This window comes from Dermochelys coriacea, chromosome 9, assembly GCF_009764565.3.
Source record: "Dermochelys coriacea isolate rDerCor1 chromosome 9, rDerCor1.pri.v4, whole genome shotgun sequence".
In the NCBI taxonomy this organism is placed as follows: Eukaryota; Metazoa; Chordata; order Testudines; family Dermochelyidae; genus Dermochelys; species Dermochelys coriacea.
The window spans coordinates 34,288,273-34,312,080 of NC_050076.1; the positions used below are offsets into that span (position 1 = coordinate 34,288,273).

The 23,808-nt window shown below is 39.1% G+C and overlaps 1 protein-coding gene and 1 long non-coding RNA gene across 3 annotated transcripts in view; one reads left to right on the forward strand and one right to left on the reverse strand.

Annotated features, from left to right (window-relative positions):
* Window positions 1-23,808, forward strand: part of PID1 (phosphotyrosine interaction domain containing 1) — a 157,035-nt gene that overhangs the window by 28,081 nt on the left and 105,146 nt on the right. Inside the window, exon 2 of one of the 2 annotated variants that reach the window (XM_038417802.2) lies at window positions 23,083-23,229. The exons of the other annotated variant lie outside the window; for it this stretch is intronic. Coding sequence (XP_038273730.1) covers window positions 23,083-23,229 — 147 coding nt within the window. The remainder of the gene's footprint in view (window positions 1-23,082; window positions 23,230-23,808) is intronic. 2 annotated transcript variants of the gene reach the window in all.
* Window positions 3,411-23,808, reverse strand: part of LOC119861963 — a 33,138-nt gene continuing 12,740 nt past the window's right edge. The window contains exons 2-3 of the long non-coding RNA XR_005295082.1: window positions 8,495-8,597; window positions 3,411-3,803 (exon numbers count right to left, since the gene is read on the reverse strand). This is a non-coding gene — a long non-coding RNA (uncharacterized LOC119861963). The remainder of the gene's footprint in view (window positions 3,804-8,494; window positions 8,598-23,808) is intronic.

The window sequence follows — 23,808 nt, forward strand, 5'->3', positions numbered from 1 at the left end:
TTCATTGACCCTCGATATCATGTAGACATGCATCCGCTGCGATTCTAGCCCATATCTTGGAGAAAGTGGCCAGAAGATGTGGGTTGATTGACAGAGCCATGTCCTTGTACCAGGTTCGAAGATGAATTTCACCACTTCCTCCCCCCTGCACTTGTTCCATATAGAACCTGATTGCTCAAACTTGATTTGTGTGTGGATTTCACATTCCAAATATTAAAATAACTAAACAAATCTAGGTTCAAGGGATGTGACTCTTACAGGTGGACCCTCAGGGCTTTTCCTGGCACTGCTGAATAGTGAAACTGCAGTGTTTTTATTGCTTCTTAGAGTGTTTTTTTTAATTGAAGTAGAATGAAGGTCCAGATTGTTCCAAGGAATTATGGTATGCAAAATAGAATTACAGTTACAGTGAACCATTTCTCACAGGACCAATCCTGAGACCACTTCTATCTCTGTGGAAGGCCGTATGGTTCTGTTGTGGAGAGGAAGGGCAAGATCTGGGGACCTGGGAGGTGCAGAGGTAGTGCTGGTGCGTCTGCAGCTATGCAGATAGATTAGCCATACTCCCTTGTGGATGGGGAAAGCACCACCACAACCTATATACTGTGTGCAACATTACCCGTCTGGTTGCATGCTGGTATTTGGTGCATAGTGAAGTTGTTCTGTGGGGAGAAATGATTACTTTGAGAGTCTTACGTAAAAATGCACTATCTACATGAAAAATATTTTATTACCAATATTGTCATTGGAGCATTTTCAGCGTGTCTCCCTTAAGTAAATGCCATGTGAAAGGAGACTCAATGCTATGCTATGGAACTTTGATTTTTGGACTTTCTGTCCTACCCTGTCAGCATCTTAAAATATCTGATAATTTATGCAGTGCAATCACTGCGTAAGCAAATAGCAGTCAATATATGCTCCGTAATATCTCAAAAATGGCTTCTGACATTTAGCACCTACCTCACCTGAGGGAACATTCAACCAGGAACCTGGTGGAGTGGTCTACTTTTTTCTGAAAGAGCTGTTGGGGTTTTTTTTTTTTCTTCCAAATGCACAGCGACTGAAAAGTAGGGATTCTGATTTAGTATCTCATTCAAAGGACAATACTTTTGCACAGTGTGCATTCCTAATTATACTATATAGAATTATCAGCATCAACTGTAAGCCTAAATCCTGGTATGGGCCCAAAGGCAAGAATGCTACCTACTAAACCATACTGGTATGGGATGTGCGTACCAACATTAGAGAGAAAATAATGTCCTATATTGGCAGATTCCTTGGCCTGTCACTTAGTAGGGAACCTCTGTCCATCATTTGGAGGAGTCAAATGCAGCTTATAGCAACCAAATGAGAACACTACTTTGTTTCTGGCTCTTTAGGGTAATTCTGTCCTATTTGCTTTGGCATAGGGTCCAGACCTACATGGTATTGAGTGCTCTCCATGCCAATTGAACTCACTACTTAAATTTGACTCATTCTGTGCATTTTTCAAGCATCTCAAGTGTTTTACAAAGTTGGAAAATTGAAGACCGCATGATAGATGTGGCTCTGTGAAACTTCTGTATACACTTCCTTATGTTATTTCAAACATTTGGGGAAACAAATGTCCTTGTATCTTCCTCTCAGATTTTATATAATCTTAACAGAGCTTGAGCTATGCTCCATGTTGTATGGCATACAACTGCACACCCCACATTACAGGACTATTACTTAAATTGCAATGTCAAACACACAAAAGCTAGGAAATACCAGATTTATGGTTGCCCACACAATCCTAATTCTGCCTCCTTGCATGTCCATCCTATTTGCAGAATAAGGTAGGGATCCTGTGGGGGGGGGGGGGGAAATAGTATTTGATCATGTAACTAAAGACTGTACGATAATGCATAAACACAGAGTGTGAGTTAAGGTTTCTTGGCCAATCATATATTTGGTATTTCCTAACGTTGGAGTTTGACTTCATAACCTAAATAATAATAATCTTTTAACATACGAAAAAACTGTAATTTTCTAGTGTTCTTAAAGGAAAAAAGGAAAAGAACACATTCCATTATGTGCAACTGTAACATCCCCCCCCATCATGCATCATCACTAGGGTTTGAACCCTGAACCATCAGCATTGCATCACAGATTGATCTCTTGAACTCAGGATTAAGTACATTAGCTGGTAGCAGGAAAAGGTTGATATCCCAGAAGGTGGGTGCTGGGGTCTGAAATGGACTGCTGGGTCCTGGGTTGGGTCCCAATTCTTCTCACTCCCCTCCCCACTTGTCTACAGAGCTACAGTTACTCTGTCAGCTGCCAGACATTCCTATTATCGTTGCTGCTTCTGCTGTTGCTGCTTTTGTGTCAGCATTAGCCCAGCCTTAGAATGTTTGTGTTTAGTTATTATTTCGATGTGCTGATAAAATTTTCCTGAAGAACACATGTGACAGAAGGGAAATTGCAATTTTTGAGAGTTTGTCTCAGCAAAAGCTGAATGGAATTTCATGGGACAAAGCAAAGGCACTTTCCTCCCTCAAAGGTCTATCCCCTGCTAAATATTAAAGGTCTGCTTCAAATAATGGATGTGTGAGAGCTTCTCAAAGAAAATGTCACAAGAATCCTTTATAATGTAAACTACTAGGCAACTAAATGCAGGGGTCGATACCAGCTTCCTCTATAGTATTGGTGCTACATGAGATGTTAATATCTGAAGACCTTATGTTCCCTTACATGAAATAGTCCTGTGTGTCTGAAAAAGTTCCATTCATGGAATTTCCTCACCAATTTTATGTTGAGGGAGGGGATTTGTTCCTTTCCCTATGGAAGTGGCAGATGATTCACACCCATTGCTTCCCAAACTTGAGAATCAAAGGAGAGTTTCCTGTAGCAGGGATGTCTGCATTGCTGCAAGCTTACCCCACTCTATTTCAATGCCGCTTTGTTTGTTTTTCCTCTATTGGTAGTTTTTGTCCCCTTCCTCCTTTCACAAATAAGCCAGACCTCAAACACTTGTGGGCATCTCTCTACCTAATATATAGGACTTATGTAGACTCTCTGTAGCTTGGATCTTAGTAAAGAACTTTTTTTTTTTTTTTTTTTGTAAATGCATCCACCACTGAAAGCGATTAGTTGAAGTCTGAGGAGCTGAGGCGTTTGGTACATGTAATTCATGCTAGCTAATCTCTACCTCTTATTGTCTCCAAAGTCGTATATTTTGAGTCCTCTTCAGTGAGCCCAGCGTGGTTTCTTTCTCTGTGTTGTAGAGGCTTATTCCTGGTCTGTTTGGAACTAGATGTTGTTTGGGTGATTAATTTCTGAACTTTAATAATGATCAGTTTAAGTAAAGACACAAACATTAGAGAATGTTCCACTTTTTTCTAATTGGCAAAAGAGCATGCACAAATAGAGAATTCATATGGCCTGAACCTCTAAAAACTCATTATGTTAATTGAAAAATGTCAGCCCTTGACATTAATAAATGATTTAGCCAATTCAATCTCTGGGGAGAAAGGGAACTGACTTTAAAAGCCATCATTCATTGTTAGATGCTAATGATAAACTATAGCCCTTAGCTATCGGGAATTAATAGCTTCAGGTTTATGACATTGTTTTCATATATTAAGAACATCTCAGTGTGCTTATACATAATAACATTTTATTCCAGAACATCTTTGCATAGAAATAGCAGGAAGGCACTAAGAGAATATCTTCTGCTTTTTATGGTCTGCAGAGAACTGCTTTAATAATACTTGGTGCCTTTTTTTTTAATCAAGGTTTTCTGTTTCCATTGATCAGCAATCTGTGATGTCTTTCACTAGCTGGAGAAAAAAAAATAATTTAGACAATTTGTAAGAATTAGCTGTATATCAAGCCATTGCACTAAACCAGTAATTAATTTTCATGAAGATCTGCTTGGAGCCCTATTACTAATGATGTGTGAATTTTACAAATTCTTTTGGAAAACACAACTGTTTGACTGTCTAAATGTTACTTCCTTTTAAGTGACTGACTGTAAAGAAAGTTATTTCTACTATTCTCTGACTGAAGGAAAAAGTTAATACATACTTTCAGTGTGCTATGATGATTGGTAAATTGACAAAAGTAAGCATTTCTGTAGCATGTGTTAATTTTTCTCTTTGTTTTAAGGATGCAAGAGATTTTTAGGAACAGAAAAAAAGCCATCCGAGCCAACATATTTGCTTTTTATTTCCTTTTGGTTGATAGAATCCTGTCTGTTTGCCTTTAAGTCCTTTTTCCCCTCCAAAATCAAATCTAGGGTTCCTGTACAGAACCATAGACGTTGATGGGATTTTTTTATCACTGATTTCAGTAGGAGCAAAATAATGGTTGAGTCTTCAGCTTATGTGTAGTTTTTGCTTTAAACTACAGTCCTGGTTCATTATATCCATTCAATAAATATATATTTGCCACACATTTGCCTCTCCTCCTTTTCCCACATACAGTTAAGTATAAGAAAACCCCCAATTTAGTTCAGAACTGTAAGCTTTTCTAAGCAAGTTTACAGGGTTTTCTTTAATTTTACATTTTATGGCCTTGCTTTATTCTTTTACTGCCTGGAGGCAATTTGCTCGGGATTAGTGCTTTTTAAAGACCTCTAGGGATACCTATGGTCAGCCGTCTGGCCTGGTAAATTATCAACAATATCCTTCTATTTTCATTTGTTTTTTCTTATGAATTTAGTGCTCATGACAGCCCTGAAGTGTGATAGTATGAGCAGAAGTTCTGACTTCCCCATATTGCCTAGCAGTTGTACCTTAGCCCTGACCATGCTGGCTTCTCTTTTGAGACCAGCAACAAGGATGCCAATTAGTTTCAACAGTAGCAGTGGTTTTAATAACGGAGACACATCTCTGTCAGGCACTGGATTGAAACCACCATGTAACTTCATGTAGCACACCACAGTCGGAACAACTGCTGGACAGTAATGATTTTGGGCATATGCTGGGCTTGCACTAGCAACGTCAAGTTAAAAGGCTCTATAGCCTGTTGCCAGTTGGCTGAGCCATCTATTTTCCTCTTTATTGTCTGGTCATTTTACAATCCAAACTGTGTCTGTTGCCTGTCTCTGCTATCTCTATACCTTGAAAAGAGCAGAGAATGATATATACCCTGCTAGGGAGATTCCCTTAACAGAAGTCTAACTCATTACAGAAAGTTTGTTTACTTTTGTTTGCCTTGTGGAATAAAAATAATATTTTTGTTTCACTATTCTCAATTGTGTTACTACACATTCTTTAAAAGCACTGATAATTGCATAGCTATTTGTCTCATAACTTGCCTGCTAACCTCATAACCTTGCCTGCTATCATCAAATTGGTATTTAATATTATCCTAATACACTGTTACAGGGCCCAAAATGAATTTGGACCTCTTCAACTGTCCTTCTAGGATGCAGGACAAACTCCCCTGTGTATTTCAAGATGAGTGGCAGTCCTAGTGTAACGCTGTCAGAGGGTGGGATCAAACCTGGGACCTTTGAAACTTAGTGTATGAACCCTCTACTGCATGAACTAAAAGCCACAGTAGAACCTCCATGTTACAAACACCAGTTAGAAACTGACCAGTCAACCACACACCTCATTTGGAACCAGAAGTACACAATCAGCAGCATCAGAGACCAAAAAAAAATGGAAAATACAGGACAGTACTGTGTTAAATGTAAACTACTACAAAATAAAAGCAAAGCAGCTTTTTTCTTGGGCATAGTAAAGTTTCAAAGCTGTATTAAGTCACTGTTCAGTTGTAACTTTTGAAAGAACCATAATGTTTTGTTGAGTTATGAGCATTTCAGAGTTACAAACCACCTCCATTCCCAAGGTGTTGGTAACTGAGGTTCTACTGTAGCCCTAAGCCAAGGCTGTAGTAGACTCGTCAATCTCTAGTTGGGCTAGCAGGACTAGAAGGGGACAGTGTCACACCAAGCAAGCATGGGTTACACTAACATGTATCTGGGCCCGGAGAAACTGCTCAGTTTGTGTGATGATACGTTCTTTGAATTAAGTGTCAAATTTTCATCAGTCTGCACAGTTCCATTTTTTTACTAGGGCGAGGACATGTGTGTTGTTACAGCTTTGGCCAGCAAGGGAAAGCCTGGATTTACAATACTGGATTTCCTAGAATTCAAACAATGCAATAACCAATTAATTGCTCCAGGTATTTTCCCCTTGCACACACAGGAATGTTTGCTATTTTACTTTTACTACGGTTTTATCTGTTTAAATGTGCCCAGTAATGGGCCTTCAACATTTAGATTATTTCACTGAATAATTGTTCTCACTGGAAGCTTCCCCTGAGATGCTGCCTAAATTTCCCAATTCCTTAACTTCATCCCATTGTTTCTATTATTATTGTTGTTTGTTGTTTTTATTAAGATAAATAAATCCTCGTCCTCATTTGTGTTTAATCTCTTTGTGTGTAGGTTGGTACTTTGTCTTTTCTCCTATCCCAGTTGTTGCTCATGCAAGCTATAGTTTGCACATTTAACTCATTAAACTTTTCTGATAGATCAACCTCCAGCCTTCTGAATTTTACTGCTCAAATTTGAAGTTCTTCCGGTTAGTCAATCTGGTAATCAGATACCTATAGGTGAATATGCTCTTCTTGGTCATTTGAATCAGACTACAGCTTCCTTGTCGTGTGATGGGAAGCTGCCCAAACTGTATTGATATTTTTTGCTGCCATGTCATGTTGCAAATTCCTTTTTAATTTGCTATCTATTAGCACCACTAAGAGCTCTGTTATGCATTATTTGTACACCCTGAACTCCCCACTGAATCAGATATCAGAGCTTGCCTTTCTTCAAATTGACTATCATTTTATCACGTCACAATACTTTGTATTGTTCTTAAAGCCACAGCTCCCGAAGCAGTGTGATTACATGAGAAGCTCCGCTTTCATTGTGAAAGAGAAAGTAAGTTTCTTGCTCTCATGGTTGCAGAGTAAAATTTGAAAATGTGAGCCCTAAAGACTCAAACCAAAAGACAAATAAAAACAACTCTACAGTTATTCTTTTTTGAAATCTGATTATTTTTGGGGACCAGAATCATTATTATTAACTTGTGGAATTGGCGATATTGTACTCTCGATGTTTTTCCAGAGTTTTCATTTTTTTTTATCATGTAATAAAGCCCTTTCAGAGGAGACCCCATATTTTTTCCAACAGTCTTATCAGAGCCAGAGTTACACGTGGCCTGAATAGGCTTATGATTGATTTTATAATAGGGAATAAGTTTTGCTTAATAAATCTCTTATTTTCTGATTGATTTTTATAGATGTAAAATATATGGCACATTGGTAGCCAGCACTCATATAAATGCCCCAAACCTGAATTTCTAAAGAAACTAAATAAATTATCTCCCCTTACCAAAAAAAACCCGAAACAGAAAATAACCCAGAAAACAGATCTTGCTCATGTTTACAGTCTTCATGGTTTCCTTTGCATTCTATCCTTTCTTGCTGATGTTTGCAACTCCTTCCAACTTTGGGTCTCTGTTTGTTTATTTCTCTTCTCATTTGTTAATGAAGATATTTTAAAAGGCCGGACTTAGCACAGAGTGCTGCAATACCTCCCTTTCCTTTGGACGCCTAGATGTGTGTGAGAAGGATTTCTCTTTGCCTATAGATGTCAGATACCACACACACACATTATTTGTATAAGTTTTCTTTCCTTATTTTTACAGGACTCTCTCAGGACTTTTCCTGCATTCTCTCAGATTTCATTCCATTGATCATGGCTATTTTCTTCATTTAGAACCATCCTTCCTCTGTTTTTATACCCTCTCTCATCCTTTGATTTTGATTTAATTAAAGTCTGATAAAGTTGAAAAATAGGCGCTAATTTTGTAAACACTTAATGCACATGCTTAACTTTAGGCCTGTGCATGATCTCATTGGCTTCAGCAGGACGACTACTGTTGGGGTGACCAGATGTCCCGATTTTATAGGGACAGTCCTGATTTTTGGAGCTTTTTCTTACACAGAGAGGCACCTATTACTCCCCCACCCCCATCCCAATTTTTCACACTTGCTATCTGGTCACCCTAACACCTGTGCTTATAATTAAGTGTGTGTGTAAGTAATTGCAGGATTGAGGCCTTAGTCTTTTCAAATCATTGGATTTAAGTGTTTTCCCCAGTTTCTGCAAGTAAATATCTAGCACAGAATGTAATTAGTTGTGTAACAACTAATGAGACAAGGTTTGGAAAACATGCCTTCCAGTGAGAGACTGAAGAAGCTCTGTCTGCTTCGTTTATCCAAGAGATGGTTAACAGGTGACTTGATCACAATCTATAAGTCCTTATACAAGGAAGAGATTTCTGATAAAGAAATAAAAGGCATAATGGGATCCAATGGTTGGATCCAATGCAGCAAGACAAATTTAGACTTAGAAATAAGGTGCACATTTTAACAGTGTAGGTTAACAACTGTTGGAACAACTAGATAGATTCTCTGTCATATGAAGTCTTTAAATCAAAATTCAATACCTTACCAAAAGTTATGCTATAGTTCATGCATAAGTTATTGGCTGTGTTGTGCTGGAGGTCAAAGTAGATGGTCATCATTGTCCCTTGTTGCCTTAAAAATCTATTAATCTGAAAAACATGCAAAAACAAATATAAAAATAGTTTATAAGCTTGGATGACTACCATAAGTCCAGTATGTCTGATCTCCTACACGACTCTGGCTATAGAAGCTGTCCCACCAATTGTTGTATCAAACCCATCAGTCATGCGTGGACTATAGTATATGTGCTGTGGTTAAATTCTGCTAAAGCTATAAATAAAATAAGTTGTAAAAGGAAGGCAATAGCACTCAAAATATTTTTTAAAAATAGTCTGAATACCCCAAATTAAATGTAACTTCATTATAAATAACAAAGTTCTCAATTTTGCAAACTTAGATATGTGCTTACCTTTACACGTGGTGAGTAGTCACTGAAGCCAATAGAACTACTCACTTTGTTCAAAAAGAAAAGGAGTACTTGTGGCACCTTCGAGACTAACAAATTTATTTGAGCATAAGCTTTCATGAGCTATAGCTCACTTCATTGGATGCATTCAGTGGAAAATATAGTGGGGATATTTTTATACAGAGAACATGAAACAATGGGTGTGACCATACACACTAACGAGAGTGATCAGGAAAGGTGAGCTATTACCAACAGAAGAGGGAGGAGGGAGGGACCTTTTGTAGTAACACCCATTGTTTCATGTTCTCTATGTATATAAATCTCCCAACTATATTTTCCACTGAATGCATCCAATGAAGTAAGCTGTAGCTCATGAAAGCTTATGCTCTAATAAATTTGTTAGTCGCTAAGGTGCCACAAGTACTCCTTTTCTTTTTGTGAATACAGACTAACGCGGCTGCTACTCTGAAACCTCACTTTGTTCAGTTAAGCATGAGTGTAGCTTTTTTCAGGATCAAATCCAAAGTTGGCTACACTTTGTTTTTTTGCTAAATATTAATGTTTCAGCACACATGTTGTCTTCAGAGTTGAAATGTTGCATTTACTGGGCTAGATTTGAACTGGCAGCCAAAGTAGAAAAAACACATTCTAGTTTCAATTTATTGAGCCATCCAGTTCTTGCAGAATATATTTTCAAGCTGCCAAGAGCATAATGCAGATTAGTGAATTTAACTATTTTCCATGTGTTTATCCTTTGAAATGTGAGCATTACAGATTTTGTTGTTGTTGAAAACGGGGTTGGGTGTACTTGGAGGTAGAACATGGAGAATTTGAACTATAGAAGAGTTGTACTGAGCACTGCTGTCTGTACATGGTATGGTCAGTGAATCATGTGCAAGTGTCCAGGTCTTGTCATTAATTAGTCCACTCCATTCTTTTTAATTAGTCTACTTTAAGTTTGACACACCTATATAAAAATAGTCCTTGGTCATAGAAGCTCTTGGCTGAAAACCTTTGACTCTGAACTGCTAATAAACTTGTTAATGATTGCAGTATATTATCTATTTATCTTTTCAGATGACTTACAATAAAATTCTGTTTTGGGGAAGTGGGAGAAGGAAAATCATTCCCTTTTTAATGTGCATAGTATTTTCTTGTAGTATCTGAGAAAGTAAAAATTACGTTAATGCTGTAATGTAGCACATAATTGTATCTTGCAGCCCTAGTATGAAAAGTCATGCATAGATTGTAGACTACTGGTTTCACTAACTGAACATACAGGCTACTACTATATGGACTTGATAATGAGCCTGTAATTTTTGCGTAAGCTTTTCATGTTGGCAGTCTTCTCACAGAGCATAATTTGTCTTTTATTCGATGAGGATAGTTTTTGTGAAACAAAACTCCGATTCATGATGGGCCGAGCAAAAGTAGTAAAACGTCATCATAGCTGGGCTTCATTGTACACTGATTTTATGTCAAGAAAGTTAATGATTTGTTTATGAATAAGTGAGCCTGTAGTATTGTGAAACAATATGTGGCAGGATTGCTGAATGGACATTTCGAAAGCAGAGAATTCTTGAATTGAATAAGCTGTAGATGTTTGTCTCAAGCTCATTGTAAGTAGGCTTATGGATTTTAAAGAGCAGCATTACTTAGTGGATTACTATATTCTGCAGTACTCACCTGACATAAGTATCAACTACCAGCTGATAAAGCAAGACAAGTGGTTAAATATGCTATTTTTAAGGGCAGTTAATCACTTCTAGGTGGTTTAATTTAAAAGGTTCCTTCCCAAAAGAAATTCTGTTCTTTAAATGGCATCATAGTAAGAAACTTGATGAGTCAGCATAGATATTAATGTATTCTTGAGGTTTCAATGCATTGCTTTGATGTAACATTTTATTTTGTTGAACACCCATTCAGCCTTCCTGATGAAATTTTAGGGGTCTCTTATGATCATGAGCATACAATTTCCTAACCAGTGATGGGGAAAACTTGGGAGGATTTTTTTGGGTGATTTCTAGGCAAATTATTCCAAAATTATTTTCTGAGCAGGAAATTTTATTGGTTGATGGAAAAAAATTACTCAGTTCACAACTACACATTTACAGTGACTGAAAATCCCTGCACGAAGGGGTGGGGTATAAGGACCGCAGCCACTATTTCAGTGATGAGTGCCATAGAAAAGCCCAGGAAAATTTATTATTTTTAATTCAGTTCAGGGTTTGTGGTGTTCAGTAAATAACATATGGGACTACACAATGAATAATGAGGATAAAAAGAAATATTGAACAGCTGCCTCATTCCCTGAGCACTGTCCTACATGGGCACTGAATGAAGCAGGGGTCCTGTGAAAAAAATTCTTTGATGCAATTAAAGACTATATCCTAATGTACATGCACAAGGGGGGACAGAGTTAGTTATTTGGGCAACCTTAATTTTGGCACTTCCTAATTTGAGTTTTTTGCTTTCCATCCTTAATGTTTCTTTTAGCTTAATTTCTTGGGGACGGGTGGGGGAGTTGGTATGGAATATGGAAATACAATACAACAGTGAGAGTATATTACAGCTGCTCTGCTTCTGTTTTGTAATATTAGTTCTGGTATTGAAGTAGCATCTAAAGCAGCAGTCAGGGATTGTGCTAGGTGCTGTACACAGACAAAGAAAATATGCCTTATAGACTAAGTACTGATTTTTTTTTTTTGGTTTTCTGGCTAGTAAATAGTGACTTCTGTAAGACACCTTTAAAAATTATTAAAATTAATGACAGTTTTATATTTAAGAAGTTGTGACCTTCAAATCTTATTAAAGCTACCTGAAAAGCTGTAGGTACAGAATTATCTGTTTGCTATATCTGGAAGCATGACAACGTGAATCATTGTGCAGTGTGCACGTCCTTCCAGGAAACCAGGAATTTCAGTAATGTATTCAGGAAACCTCTTACGCAATTGGCATAATGAAATACTATTGCAGTAGGGGCTCTGTAAGTAAGCTCCCTGCCTGTTGACAAAGTATGTCATTTCTTGAAATTGACCTTTGTAATTCAGCTCATTTCTGTGTAAATGAATGGTTACCACTGAGATAGCAATTTATACGAAGGATAACACTGTGCCTGGGGAACTTATCTGAAAATCATTTGCAATTATTAAATAAATAAATTTTAAGTGTGTCTGTGGTGCTGTTTTCCCCAAAATCCTCTGTTTCCACGTTCGCTGTGGCATTGACAGCTGGAATCTGTTCTGATGGGGAGGGATAGCTCGGTGGTTTGAGCATTGGCCTGCTAAACCCAGGGTTGTGAGTTCAATCCTTGAGGGGGCCATTTACAGATCTGGGGCAAAAAAAATTGGGGATTGTGCCTGCTTTGAGCAGGGGGTTGGACTAGATGATCTCCTGAGGTCCCTTCCAACTCTGATATTCTATGAATAGTATTCATAGAATACTGGTACCCATCATCTCAGGCATTGGCACCCTGACAGCAGGATTGTCTGGCTATGTAGACTCCCTCCTCAGGCCCTTCGTTACCAGCACTCCCAGCTATCTTCGAGACACCACTGACTTCCTGAGGAAACTACAGTCCATTGGTGATCTTCCTAAAAACACCATCCTAGCCACTATGGATGTAGAAGCCCTCTACACCAACATTCCACACAAAGATGGACTACAAGCCGTCAGGAACAGTATCCCCGATACTGTCACGGCTAACCTGGTGGCTGAACTTTGTGACTTTGTCCTCACCCATAACTATTTCACATTTGGGGACAATGTATACCTTCAAATCAGCGGCACTGCGATGGGTACCCGCATGGCCCCACAGTATGCCAACATTTTTATGGCTGACTTAGAACAACGCTTCCTCAGCTCTCGTCCCCTAATACCCCTACTCTACTTGCGCTACATTGATGACATCTTCATCATCTGGACCCATGGAAAAGAAGCTCTTGAGGAATTCCACCATGATTTCAACAATTTCCATCCCACCATCAACCTCAGCCTGGACCAGTCCACACAAGAGATCCACTTCCTGGACACTACGGTACTAATAAGCGATGGTCACATAAACACCACCCTATATCGGAAACCTACTGACCGCTATTCCTACCTACATGCCTCTAGCTTTCATCCAGATCATACCACTCGATCCATTGTCTACAGCCAAGCTCTAGGATATAACCGCATTTGCTCCAACCCCTCAGACAGAGACAAACACCTACAAGATCTCTATCATGCATTCCTACAACTACAATACCCACCTGCTGAAGTGAAGAAACAGATTGACAGAGCCAGAAGAGTACCCAGAAGTCACCTACTACAGGACAGGCCCAACAAAGAAAACAACAGAACGCCACTAGCCATCACCTTCAGCCCCCAACTAAAACCTCTCCAACGCATCATCAAGGATCTACAACCTATCCTGAAGGACGACCCATCACTCTCACAGATCTTGGGAGACAGGCCAGTCCTTGCTTACAGACAGCCCCCCAATCTGAAGCAAATACTCACCAGCAACCACACACCACACAACAGAACCACTAACCCAGGAACCTATCCTTGCAACAAAGCCCGTTGCCAACTCTGTCCACATATCTATTCAGGGGACACCATCATAGGGCCTAATCACATCAGCCACACTATCAGAGGCTCGTTCACCTGCGCATCTACCAATGTGATATGTCATGTGTCAGCAATGCCCCTCTGCCATGTACATTGGCCAAACTGGACAGTCTCTACGTAAAAGAATGAATGGACACAAATCAGACGTCAAGAATTATAACATTCAAAAACCAGTTGGAGAACACTTCAATCTCTCTGGTCACTCGATTACAGACCTAAGAGTGGCTATCCTTCAACAAAAAATCTTCAAAAACAGACTCCAACAAGAGACTGCTGAATTGGAATTAATTTGCAAACTGGATACAATTAACTTAGTTTTACTTTGTGTAATGACTCATCCATTCCCAGTCTCTATTCAAGCCTATTTCCCCATGTTATTTCTCCCCCCCACCCCACCCCCCACTGTTCCTCTGATATTCTTGTTAACTGCTGGAATTAGCCTACCTTGCTTGTCACCATGAAAGGTTTTCCTCCTTCCCCCCCCCCCCCCCCCCGCTGCTGGTGATGGCTTATCTTAAGTGATCACTCTCCTTACAGTGTGTATGATAAACCCATTGTTTCATGGTGTGTGTGTGTGTGTGTGTGTGTGTGTGTATATATATAACTCTCTCCTCTGTTTTTTCCACCAAATGCATCCGATGAAGTGAGCTGTAGCTCACGAAAGCTTATGCTCTAATCTGTTAGTCTAAGGTGCCACAAGTACTCCTTTTCTTTTTGCGAATACAGACTAACACAGCTGCTACTCTGAAACCTGGTATAACTTTGACATGCCACCTACGATCATTTCCTCAGGAGCCTGGTTGGAAATGAGGATAAACATGTAAGATGCAGAGGCAATCTTATGGAGAAAACTGGATTTCATTCTGAAATACCTTTTCTTTCTGTGCCAAACAGGACTGAGTCTGGCATCAGATTAATACATGCCGCGTGTTCTAGCAAGCTAGCTTTTAGAGCTGTTGGACTGTGCTTTCTACTCAGACAGTACTTAGATGGCGGCAGGTGTAGTAGGTACAGATAGATAAGGGTAGCTGTCAAATCTGTTACCTTGCACATCTCTGTGATAGCAGCACCTGCAGTGGGAATCAATCATCATCTTCCTTACCATCGCTTCCTACCATCCCAGTCACTGTGGGCAGATTTGCAGGTGGTGTAAGGAGTCATAGCTGTATTGATATTTACACCATCTAAGGATTTTTCCCCAAGACCCTGTATATGTTGTTCCTTTGAGATTATAGTGTATTTATTACTTACGCTACTTGCAGACTTCTCTCCAACCTCCACATTGGAATTGTCAGGTCTGTGATAATGATTGAGTGAATAAACAGCCAAAGCGCTATGTTCTACTTCAATTCACCCTTACATAACACCAGATGCAGATAAAAGAGTATGGAGGAAAATGATGTTAATGGTGATTCATTTTATACATAACACACTCTCCATATATGTAGTGCACTATTGAGCTTCACCAAATATTTGGTGTGGTTTAATGGTGCATTACATGCTCAGTGTCCTATCTAAACATAAGAGGAAACCTCAACTCAGTTTCTCTGTCACGTCAAGGATATCAGTGATACTAAAAAGGTTCTGTTAATTTCTAAATATAGCAATGGTAAAATGTGAAAGAAAAATATCCATACCAAAGGACAAGTATCAAAGTTATCTACAGACACTACAGGGAAGAGGGATTATAACTGGACTCTCATTCAATGTGTTGGGAAAGCCCTGTCTCTGTTAATCCTATAGAAGAGGTGCCATTCAAAGGACAATATCCAGACAGAAAATCATTATTTTCAAATATTTCTGACCTTTGTTACCAATAACCCATAGGTTATTAAACCAAACACTGAAACAAATCCAGTTAATTTTTCACCATTTTTGCTGTTAGTTTTACTTTGTGTTTTCATTCCCTGTAACGATGAAACTGGAATGATCTTTCACTTCTGTATATAACCACTTATGTTTTCTTCTTGTGCAACTAGAACATTGCTGTTATGTTTGGGTTTCCAACTATGATGGGAAATGTTAAAGACCCAGAATGTCTGTTCGCTCCATTATCCCCAATGCAATGACTATGGTATCTTGATGAGCATGATACCCCACCAGCAGTTGAAGATGGGGAAAAAGCAAAGCATGGAGCATGTCAATTGACATCTGTGACCATTCGATTGCACCCTATAGCGGGCAAGCTTTGATGAATGTGCAGAGGTCTTTCTATCACCAGCCTGTCAGAACATCTGCGGGACATTTGACACTGAATTTGCTTGGAAAGCATGTAGCTGAAGAAAGCTGTGCTATGTGCATATGCCTGGCGAACTCTAGCTATTGTAGTGAAAAATGTAGTAAAGGTAAATAATAAATGGGCCTCATACACAGCTCTTGCCTTATTCACAGTGCATCTTTTAAGATAAAAGCTATACAGCTCCTAATGTATATGGGGAGCCTTTCTGTGGACCTTGCAGCGTGCTCCTGCAGTGAGCGTTCAGTGTTTTTGATAATGTCTAGCCAAATTGTTCCACATTTATTTTTGTTTCTTTGTAAATGCCCTTTCTACACAAAAGAAAGAAGCTATTTACAAATCTTCAAGCCAGATCATATCTTTTCATAGTAATATCTCTATAGGAGACAGGCAATGCTGTTAGGTTCCCCTTGCAGTTTCCTCTATCTTTTCCATTGTGGAGTCAGGCTGACCTCATATGGAAGAAACCTTGGAGATGCACATCTGGTACATCTCTGCCATGTGTGTACAGGACCTGTCATTATATACTGTCCCTCTGCTCTACTGCCATGTGAATAAGGGTTTCAGAACCAGACATTTTATGACCAGTTTAAGCTGCCATTTACACCTCTACTTAATTTGGCAGGCAGACTTAGATGGGAGTTGCATCTTGTTAATATAGGCAACAATTAATTTAATATGCAGAGTATAGCACTTGCTTAAACTGTGTGTTCAATTTGGAGTCTAAAGTAAAACTATAATATGTAATTCAATATTAAAATAAAAAGAAAAGGAGTACTTGTGGCACCTTAGAGACTAACAAATTTATTAGAGCATAAGCTTTCGTGAGCTACAGCTCACTTCATCGGGAAAGCTTATGCTCTAATAAATTTGTTAGTCTCTAAGGTGCCACAAGTACTCCTTTTCTTTTTGCGAATACAGACTAACACGGCTGCTACTCTGAAACCTGTCAATATTAAAATAGTTGACAGAACTAATAGGTAAACTCCATGCTAAGAACAGAACTGAGATTTGATCATACTGTAGTGCTTTCATGTAATTAACCAGACAGTTCTTAGGATAGTTTATGCTCCTTTCCTATAGAATCTCCTATTTTATATTGTAAATTCCACTGTAGGCCACTGACTGTAGGCCTCCTATAGGAAGTGGGAGGACTTGTAGGGTAAAATCCTGCCCCCATTGAATGTGGGGTTTTATCACCGACTTCAAGGGAACCAGAATTTTACCCATAGATTCTGGGGCATGTTCACCAAGGGTTTCTTCTGGTCATAAGCCTGTGTGTGTGTGTGAGAGAGAGAGAGAGAAATTGGAGTGCAGCAAAGCAGCTACAATTTCATTTACTGGGGGGGCTGCTAGGGATCAGCACAGCCTGAGAAGGTGGCAGCACTGATCAAAAAAGACTCATGGCCAGAATACTGTAGAGTGTATTGTAGAGCTCTGCCCCACAGGAGATCCTCTGGGAGAGCAGAGATGGTAACACTACTAGTCCTTTGCTGGGGAGAATCCCTCCTCCAGTGCAGAGGACTTAGCTGGGGTAGGGATGTGTCATGCATCCTCTGTCCGTATACCTGGGGTAGGTGGTGTGTCTTCCTAAGTAGTCTGCTTCTGTTCAAAACCATACCTTCTTAATGCTGCCTACTCTCGTGGGGAACCGTGGTGGCTCCTTTCCAACAACCAAATGGAACCCTTGAGAACATCAGTCTAAAAACTCAGGTTCAGACCAATGAAAGGCAATGCTGTCAATTAGCAACAAATGTCAATGAAACAATTAACTGTTTTATATAAACAAATGGATCATCATCATGTAAGACACTCCCCATCATGTAGCTGTGAATCTAGGAATTTGGTGGACTTTCATTTGGCTTATTGTGTTTAAAAGCTCATGTAAGCTTTGTTTTGGGAAGAGACTCACCTCCTTTGTGTCCAGTATATTGCTAAGCTCAAAACAAGCTCTTAATAAGTAATACATACTTCACGCTTTTAAAGATCAGTATAAATTCCTTATGTGGAACAGGCATCTCACTAACCCAACCCAAATCTTTCGTTCACAGGAAAAGCCTTAGAGGCGGTGAGGGAGCATATCGCTATATAACTGCTTAACGAGTTATTGATTTATTGCCAAGAAATAAAGAAGAGCAGGAATATGACTAAAATGCTTTTTGAAAAGGTTGGGTTAGGGAATGCCTATTTTTCTGGTACGTATTGTACTAGATAGATTCAGTCTGCCTGTCGCAGAGAATGGTGAAAGACCTTTAAGGCATTCTCTGATCCAGAAAATATTGGAATGGCTCCAATGGTAAATTGAAAAAGCTGTGTTCATGCTGCACGATTCCATTGTTTTAATACTGGGCTTTCTGTATCCCATTACATTCCTTCTGGAAATTCAAGTTAGGGAAAAAATTATTGGAGGGCGTCTGAGAGGTTAGCTGAAAATAAAAATGAATAGACATGACATATCTGTGCCTCCGAGTGTTTTATTTTGTTCTCTCTCCTTTGACATCTCTCATTGCTTCATTTTCTTCACTTCCTTTCTTTCCTATTCTGTCATTTGTTTTCTGGTTTGCATTTGACTAGGTAAGTGTGCATAAATACTCAGGCTTGCACAGGTGAAATTCTGGCACACTGGTCCTTTCAAAAATTTTAATCCAACTTGAGAATGCTGATTTTTATACACACACACACACACACACACACACACACACACACACACACACACACAGTGTTGCTTGGTGACAAAAGCTGGTGATAGGATAACGCCTATGTTAAATGACATGAATGTCGTCTCCTTTGTTGATGTGCTTTTGAGTCAAGTTTGCTGTAGCATTTTCATTTGCTCACTGCTGGACTTAGTTTAAATATTATTAGAGATGGAAGAAAAATAAGAAGATGCTGTAACATACAAACACCATGCTAGGGTTAGTGGAGTCCAAACAGGTGTGAAAACTGTAAACTATTCATATCAGATGTAATCCTATGGATCCAGGTAGGGCATGCAACTATTGTAAAAATGATTAAGTGAAAGTTGTACTTTTTTCCTAACAATATTAATAATCTTTATATTATTCTACTTAAAATTTACTGTAGACACAACATCAGGAGTATTCAGCAATCAATTTCAAGTTGTACAAAACAGTCGCAATAAAGAATTTAAATTAATTTAGTAATAATAATGTAATTTCATTTGCATGCTTAATGCTGACACTAGAAGCTGCTTGCTTTTTTTTTTTTGCATGGGAAGACAATAATAAGTCAACTGAATATTGAGTCCATCTCACCCAGATGATGATTTTGATCATGGGGTTCTAATTATCTAGCACTTAGATCCAAGCTGTAAATTTGGCATCTGAATAAGATTCAGAGATGTTTTCATCTGGGGTTTTGGGTTTGCCTGTTGCAGAGATAAGATCGGTCATGCACTTCTCCTCTGGATCCATACTTCCCCAGAGTTGGAGGGTGTTTGCATCTTGGCCTGTGTTTTGTTTGAGCAGCAATCCTGCTGATTGGAATCACACAAACTTGGTAACAGAACCAAGTAATCCAAGCCAGAGGAAACAAGTACACAGAGTATGAAAACAAAACGTTTCACATGAATTAAGTTGTCATGAAACACAAATTCTTTGAACTTGTAAGAAAATGCAAAGAGAGCATCAGAACAGGGGACTGTGTAACCATGGCCATTGACAGAGCTTGCGACTTGTATTTATAAAACCCTGATAATTAGAGTTATTGAAAGGTTTCAGAGTAGCAGCCGTGTTAGTCTGTATTCGCAAAAAGAAAAGGAGTACTTGTGGCACCTTAGAGACTAACAAATTTATTAGAGCATAAGCTTTCGTGAGCTACAGCTCACTTGTAAGGAGAGTGATCACTTAAGATAAGCCATCACCCACAGCAGGGGGGGGAAAGGAGGAAAACCTTCCATGGTGACAAGCAGGTAGGCTAATTCCAGCAGTTAACAAGAATATCAGAGGAACAGTGGGGGGTGGGGTGGGGGGGGGGAGAAATACCATGGGGAAATAGTTTTACTTTGTGTAATGACTCATCCATTCCCAGTCTCTATTCAAGCCTAAGTTAATTGTATCCAGTTTGCAAATTAATTCCAATTCAGCAGTCTCTCGTTGGAGTCTGTTTTTGAAGCTTTTTTGTTGAAGTATAGCCACTCTTAGGTCTGTGATCGAGTGACCAGAGAGATTGAAGTGTTCAACTGGTTTTTGAAGACATCATATGACATACCACAAGAAGGAGCAAGATATCTGCCTACCCATTGGCATTGATGATGAGATGAAATGTACCTTAGTGCTTACAAGCAAGGATGCAACAGAAGGTCCCACTGAAAATGTTTTTGAAGTTGAATTGGCTTCTCTTCCCTTTCATGCCAGTTCCCTTCAAAATATATATTTACCCTCTTCATCTTAAACAAGCCCAGCTATGATCGATCCCCTTCTGCCTCTCCAGCAACAGTCCCGTCTCCCATCTGCCATTCCCATCTTCCCCCTCTCACTATCTGTGAGATTCCATCTGGATTTCACTGTTGCTTGCATCCCCTTATTTTATACTCCTGGTGATCTCATCTGCTTGCATGATACCAGCTACCTTCTTGCAGTTTCTAACTTCAGGGTGCCTTGCCACTCAATGGAATTTCACAATCCCAGGATAGGTGCCTTGGTTCCCGATACAATGAATGGGGAGCATTGGGTACCTAAGAATAAGGTCCATAAAAGCCAGAACACTGACCCACCCACTGTGAAGGGTGTGATCCAAGCACTGCCCCTCTCCAGAAGTTAGTTGCCTATCTTTCCTTGGGGTTCTCAGGTGGAGTTAAGTGCTTACGCTGTTTTTGGAAGAATTGGAATGGGCGGGAGAAGAATGTAGCCTCACTTATGATGATTAGCTCAGTGGTCAGGTACTCACCTGGGATATGGGAGACCTGGGTACAATTTCCACCATTTGCCTGATTTGAAGTAGAGATTTGAATTTGGGTTTCTCACCTCTTGGGCAAGTGCCCTAGCCACTGGCCTATAGTTGCATTCGTTCACTCTCTTTGGCCCAGTGCATATTTAATTTATAGATAGCGGAACAGCTTCAACAGGAGAGACCCCACTATAATATCCCCTTGTCCAGAGCGCTCCCCTGGGGGTGGGAAACCCAAAGTCAAATGCCTGCTCCACATCAGCCAAGGGAAGAGGAGGGGAGCAGGGGGGAATTGAACCTGGGTCTCCCACATCCTAGATGAGTGCTCTAACCAGGTTAAAGGAAGATTGCTCCTGTCAGCACTTCCCCCTCCCTGGCTGTTTTGCGTGAGTTTAGGTGTGCTCTAAGAATGCTCATCAGATCAGGCCATGAAGGCAAGACAGCTAGGAGAATGCCTTGTGTGAGGATCTTGCTGGTCTTAAGCGGCTGGGTGCTTAGACTGAGGTGGGTGTGCACAAGCTCTTCTCAATAAATATATGTCAAAGTATATTCTTTAATGAATAATCATCTTAAACGGAGTGCTTTTTTGCCTAAGATAAAATGTTAGTGCTTAGGAGAATGAATGGGATGGAAAATATGAGAGAAAGTCAGATTAGAAATATGAATACAACTCTTACCAGAATGGAAACCCAAATGGCTGCATAAACAGCATGGAAACATTCAGAGATGCCCTGTAGTATGATGACAGGCCATAACTTCATGGGTAAAGTATTATTTTTATAGATCATTGGTATTTCTGCCTTTTCAGTACACTTATTGAGTACAATATTCTTCATCATAAGTCACTAGTACAAAACACTGAGGAACTAAGGATTAAAGTGTTTCAGAGTAGCATATTTTAACAGTCCTTCAGTTAGCATCCCAATGACATGTTTATGTAAATTATATAAAGAGGTTGTTAAGGATTTATCAGACATTTTGAATGGAAAATCAATTTAATAGGGTCTTGAATTTAAAGCACAGAACTGAAAATCAGAAGACGGGGATTTTAGTCCCAGTTCTGACACAGCCTTTCCGTGTGACCTTGGGTAAGTCACTAGGTTTTCTGTTTTGTAAAACAGACAATAATGCTTATCTTATTCCTGGGAGTGCAGGAAGGCTAAGCTAAATGAGGTTTGCAAAGCATGCTGAAATCCTGTGATAAAAGATGCAAAGTGTCGTTTTATTAATAAAATTTCCTCTGCTAAATTGGAGATTAAAGTTTAGTTTTAGTGAAAATAATCACAAGTATGGTAAAGTTAGTAAAGGTGTATAATTAATGAGGGCTAATTTGGAGGCAGTAATCAATGAAGCTGCTATTAAAAATAGGTTCTGTATGTTAGTAGTGTCTTGAAAATGTTCATAACTATATGTCCTTTCCAAATAAATAGTGATTAACAAACACTATATATTCCTGAGTTCAGGATCAGTTGAAAGTTGACTCTGCAAAATTAGTTTGGAAATCTCCCAAGAACAGGCTCTTTAAAAACTTTTAAAATGTTGTATTGTTTTATGAGAGTTTTAAAAACTTGCCATTTGACATTACTGTTTAATCTTTATTTTTCATAATTTCCCATTCCAAGCATAGGGAGTACTTTAAAAAAAAAAAAAAAAATGCTGTAAGTGCCACCTACTCTTATGGACCAATACTGTGATTTACCTGAGTACACTATATATCATGTTCAAAGTGAACAATGGAAGGGGGTCCAAATTTAACAAGCCAAGGAATCAAAGACAAATGGTGAAGGCCTGACAAGGCCTCCAACTCAATGGGAGTGTTGCCGGTGAAGTCAGTGAGAGCAGAATTGAGCCTTGGGGGAGGGGGAAAATAATAAACACTAAAAAAAAATTCCTTTGAAATGTTGATTGCTGAATTATAGGGCCACAGAGATAAGGCATTTTGTCTTTTCCTTTTTTCTTCAAATGTTCTGATTTTCCCATTTTATGTTAAGTAGAGACTTGCTGGGTGTGGTCTGTCTTTACCAGGAAGGGCCGTTTGTGGAAAGATTCAATGTGTGACTGGGATTTTGATTGATTTTAATGGGATTTGTGGGTGCCTAGCACTCCTGAAAATCAGGTCACTTTCACTTAGGTGCACAAATATGGATTTAGGAGCCGAAAGTTAGGCCTTCAAATTTGGAAATGTTGGCTTCTGTTCTAAAAGATACTGGGCCACTCTTTGTGTGTGTCTTATTTAATTGTACACGTTTACTCATTTCTAATAGTAATCTATTTTTTTAATTTATAAAACATCCTCCTATTGCACATGAGGTTTCCAAGGCACTGAATGAACAGTTAAAGACACTCAGGTGAATAGAAGTATTAACTTTGTCTGAATTCAAGTCAATTGCTTTTTTGTTTTGTATTTTAGCATTTTCAGACCATGTTGAAGACCAAGTTGAATGTCCTAACTCTTCGGAAAGAGCCTCTTCCTACAGTGATCTTCCATGAGCCAGAAGCCATTGAGCTGTGCACCACAACTCCATTAATGAAGACCCGGGCCCATACTGGATGCAAGGTATTTGAAAAATCAAAATCCCCAAGGCTCAAGACAACTGTGGAATTGTTCCTCACGTATAAGAGGAAAGTGGGGAAAAAATTCATTTTGTTATCTAGGAAACCTCATTAAATAATGCTAATACTGTGAGGTTTATAAATCAAAAGAATCTTTGGGCTTTTTTTAATTAACATTCTGCTCCTTATTAAATGAGGTTCTCATGCATAGAAAATGAAATCCCAAAGCAGTTTTACAATCTTGGCAATAAATTGCACTTGGATCCTGGCTTTCAAAATTGCTTATTATACTCAATATGTAAGTGTTTTAATGATGGTGTCATTTCACCTTGGCTAATTTAAACATGATTATCGGTACTAACACTGAGATGAAAGATGAGGTTCCCAGGCCTAAGCACCCTGTTTAGTAATCCTTACTAACATGCATATATGCCCATTGAAATGGTTTTGCAGGATCAGGCTTGAGATCGTATTTAAAAATAAAGAATTGGCCCTTGAATCAGTTAACCAGCAAGGTGACTTTGTCCAATTGCAGCAAACTACAGCTCCTGAAAAGGTGTATTTATTCTCTAAACTGCTTTAG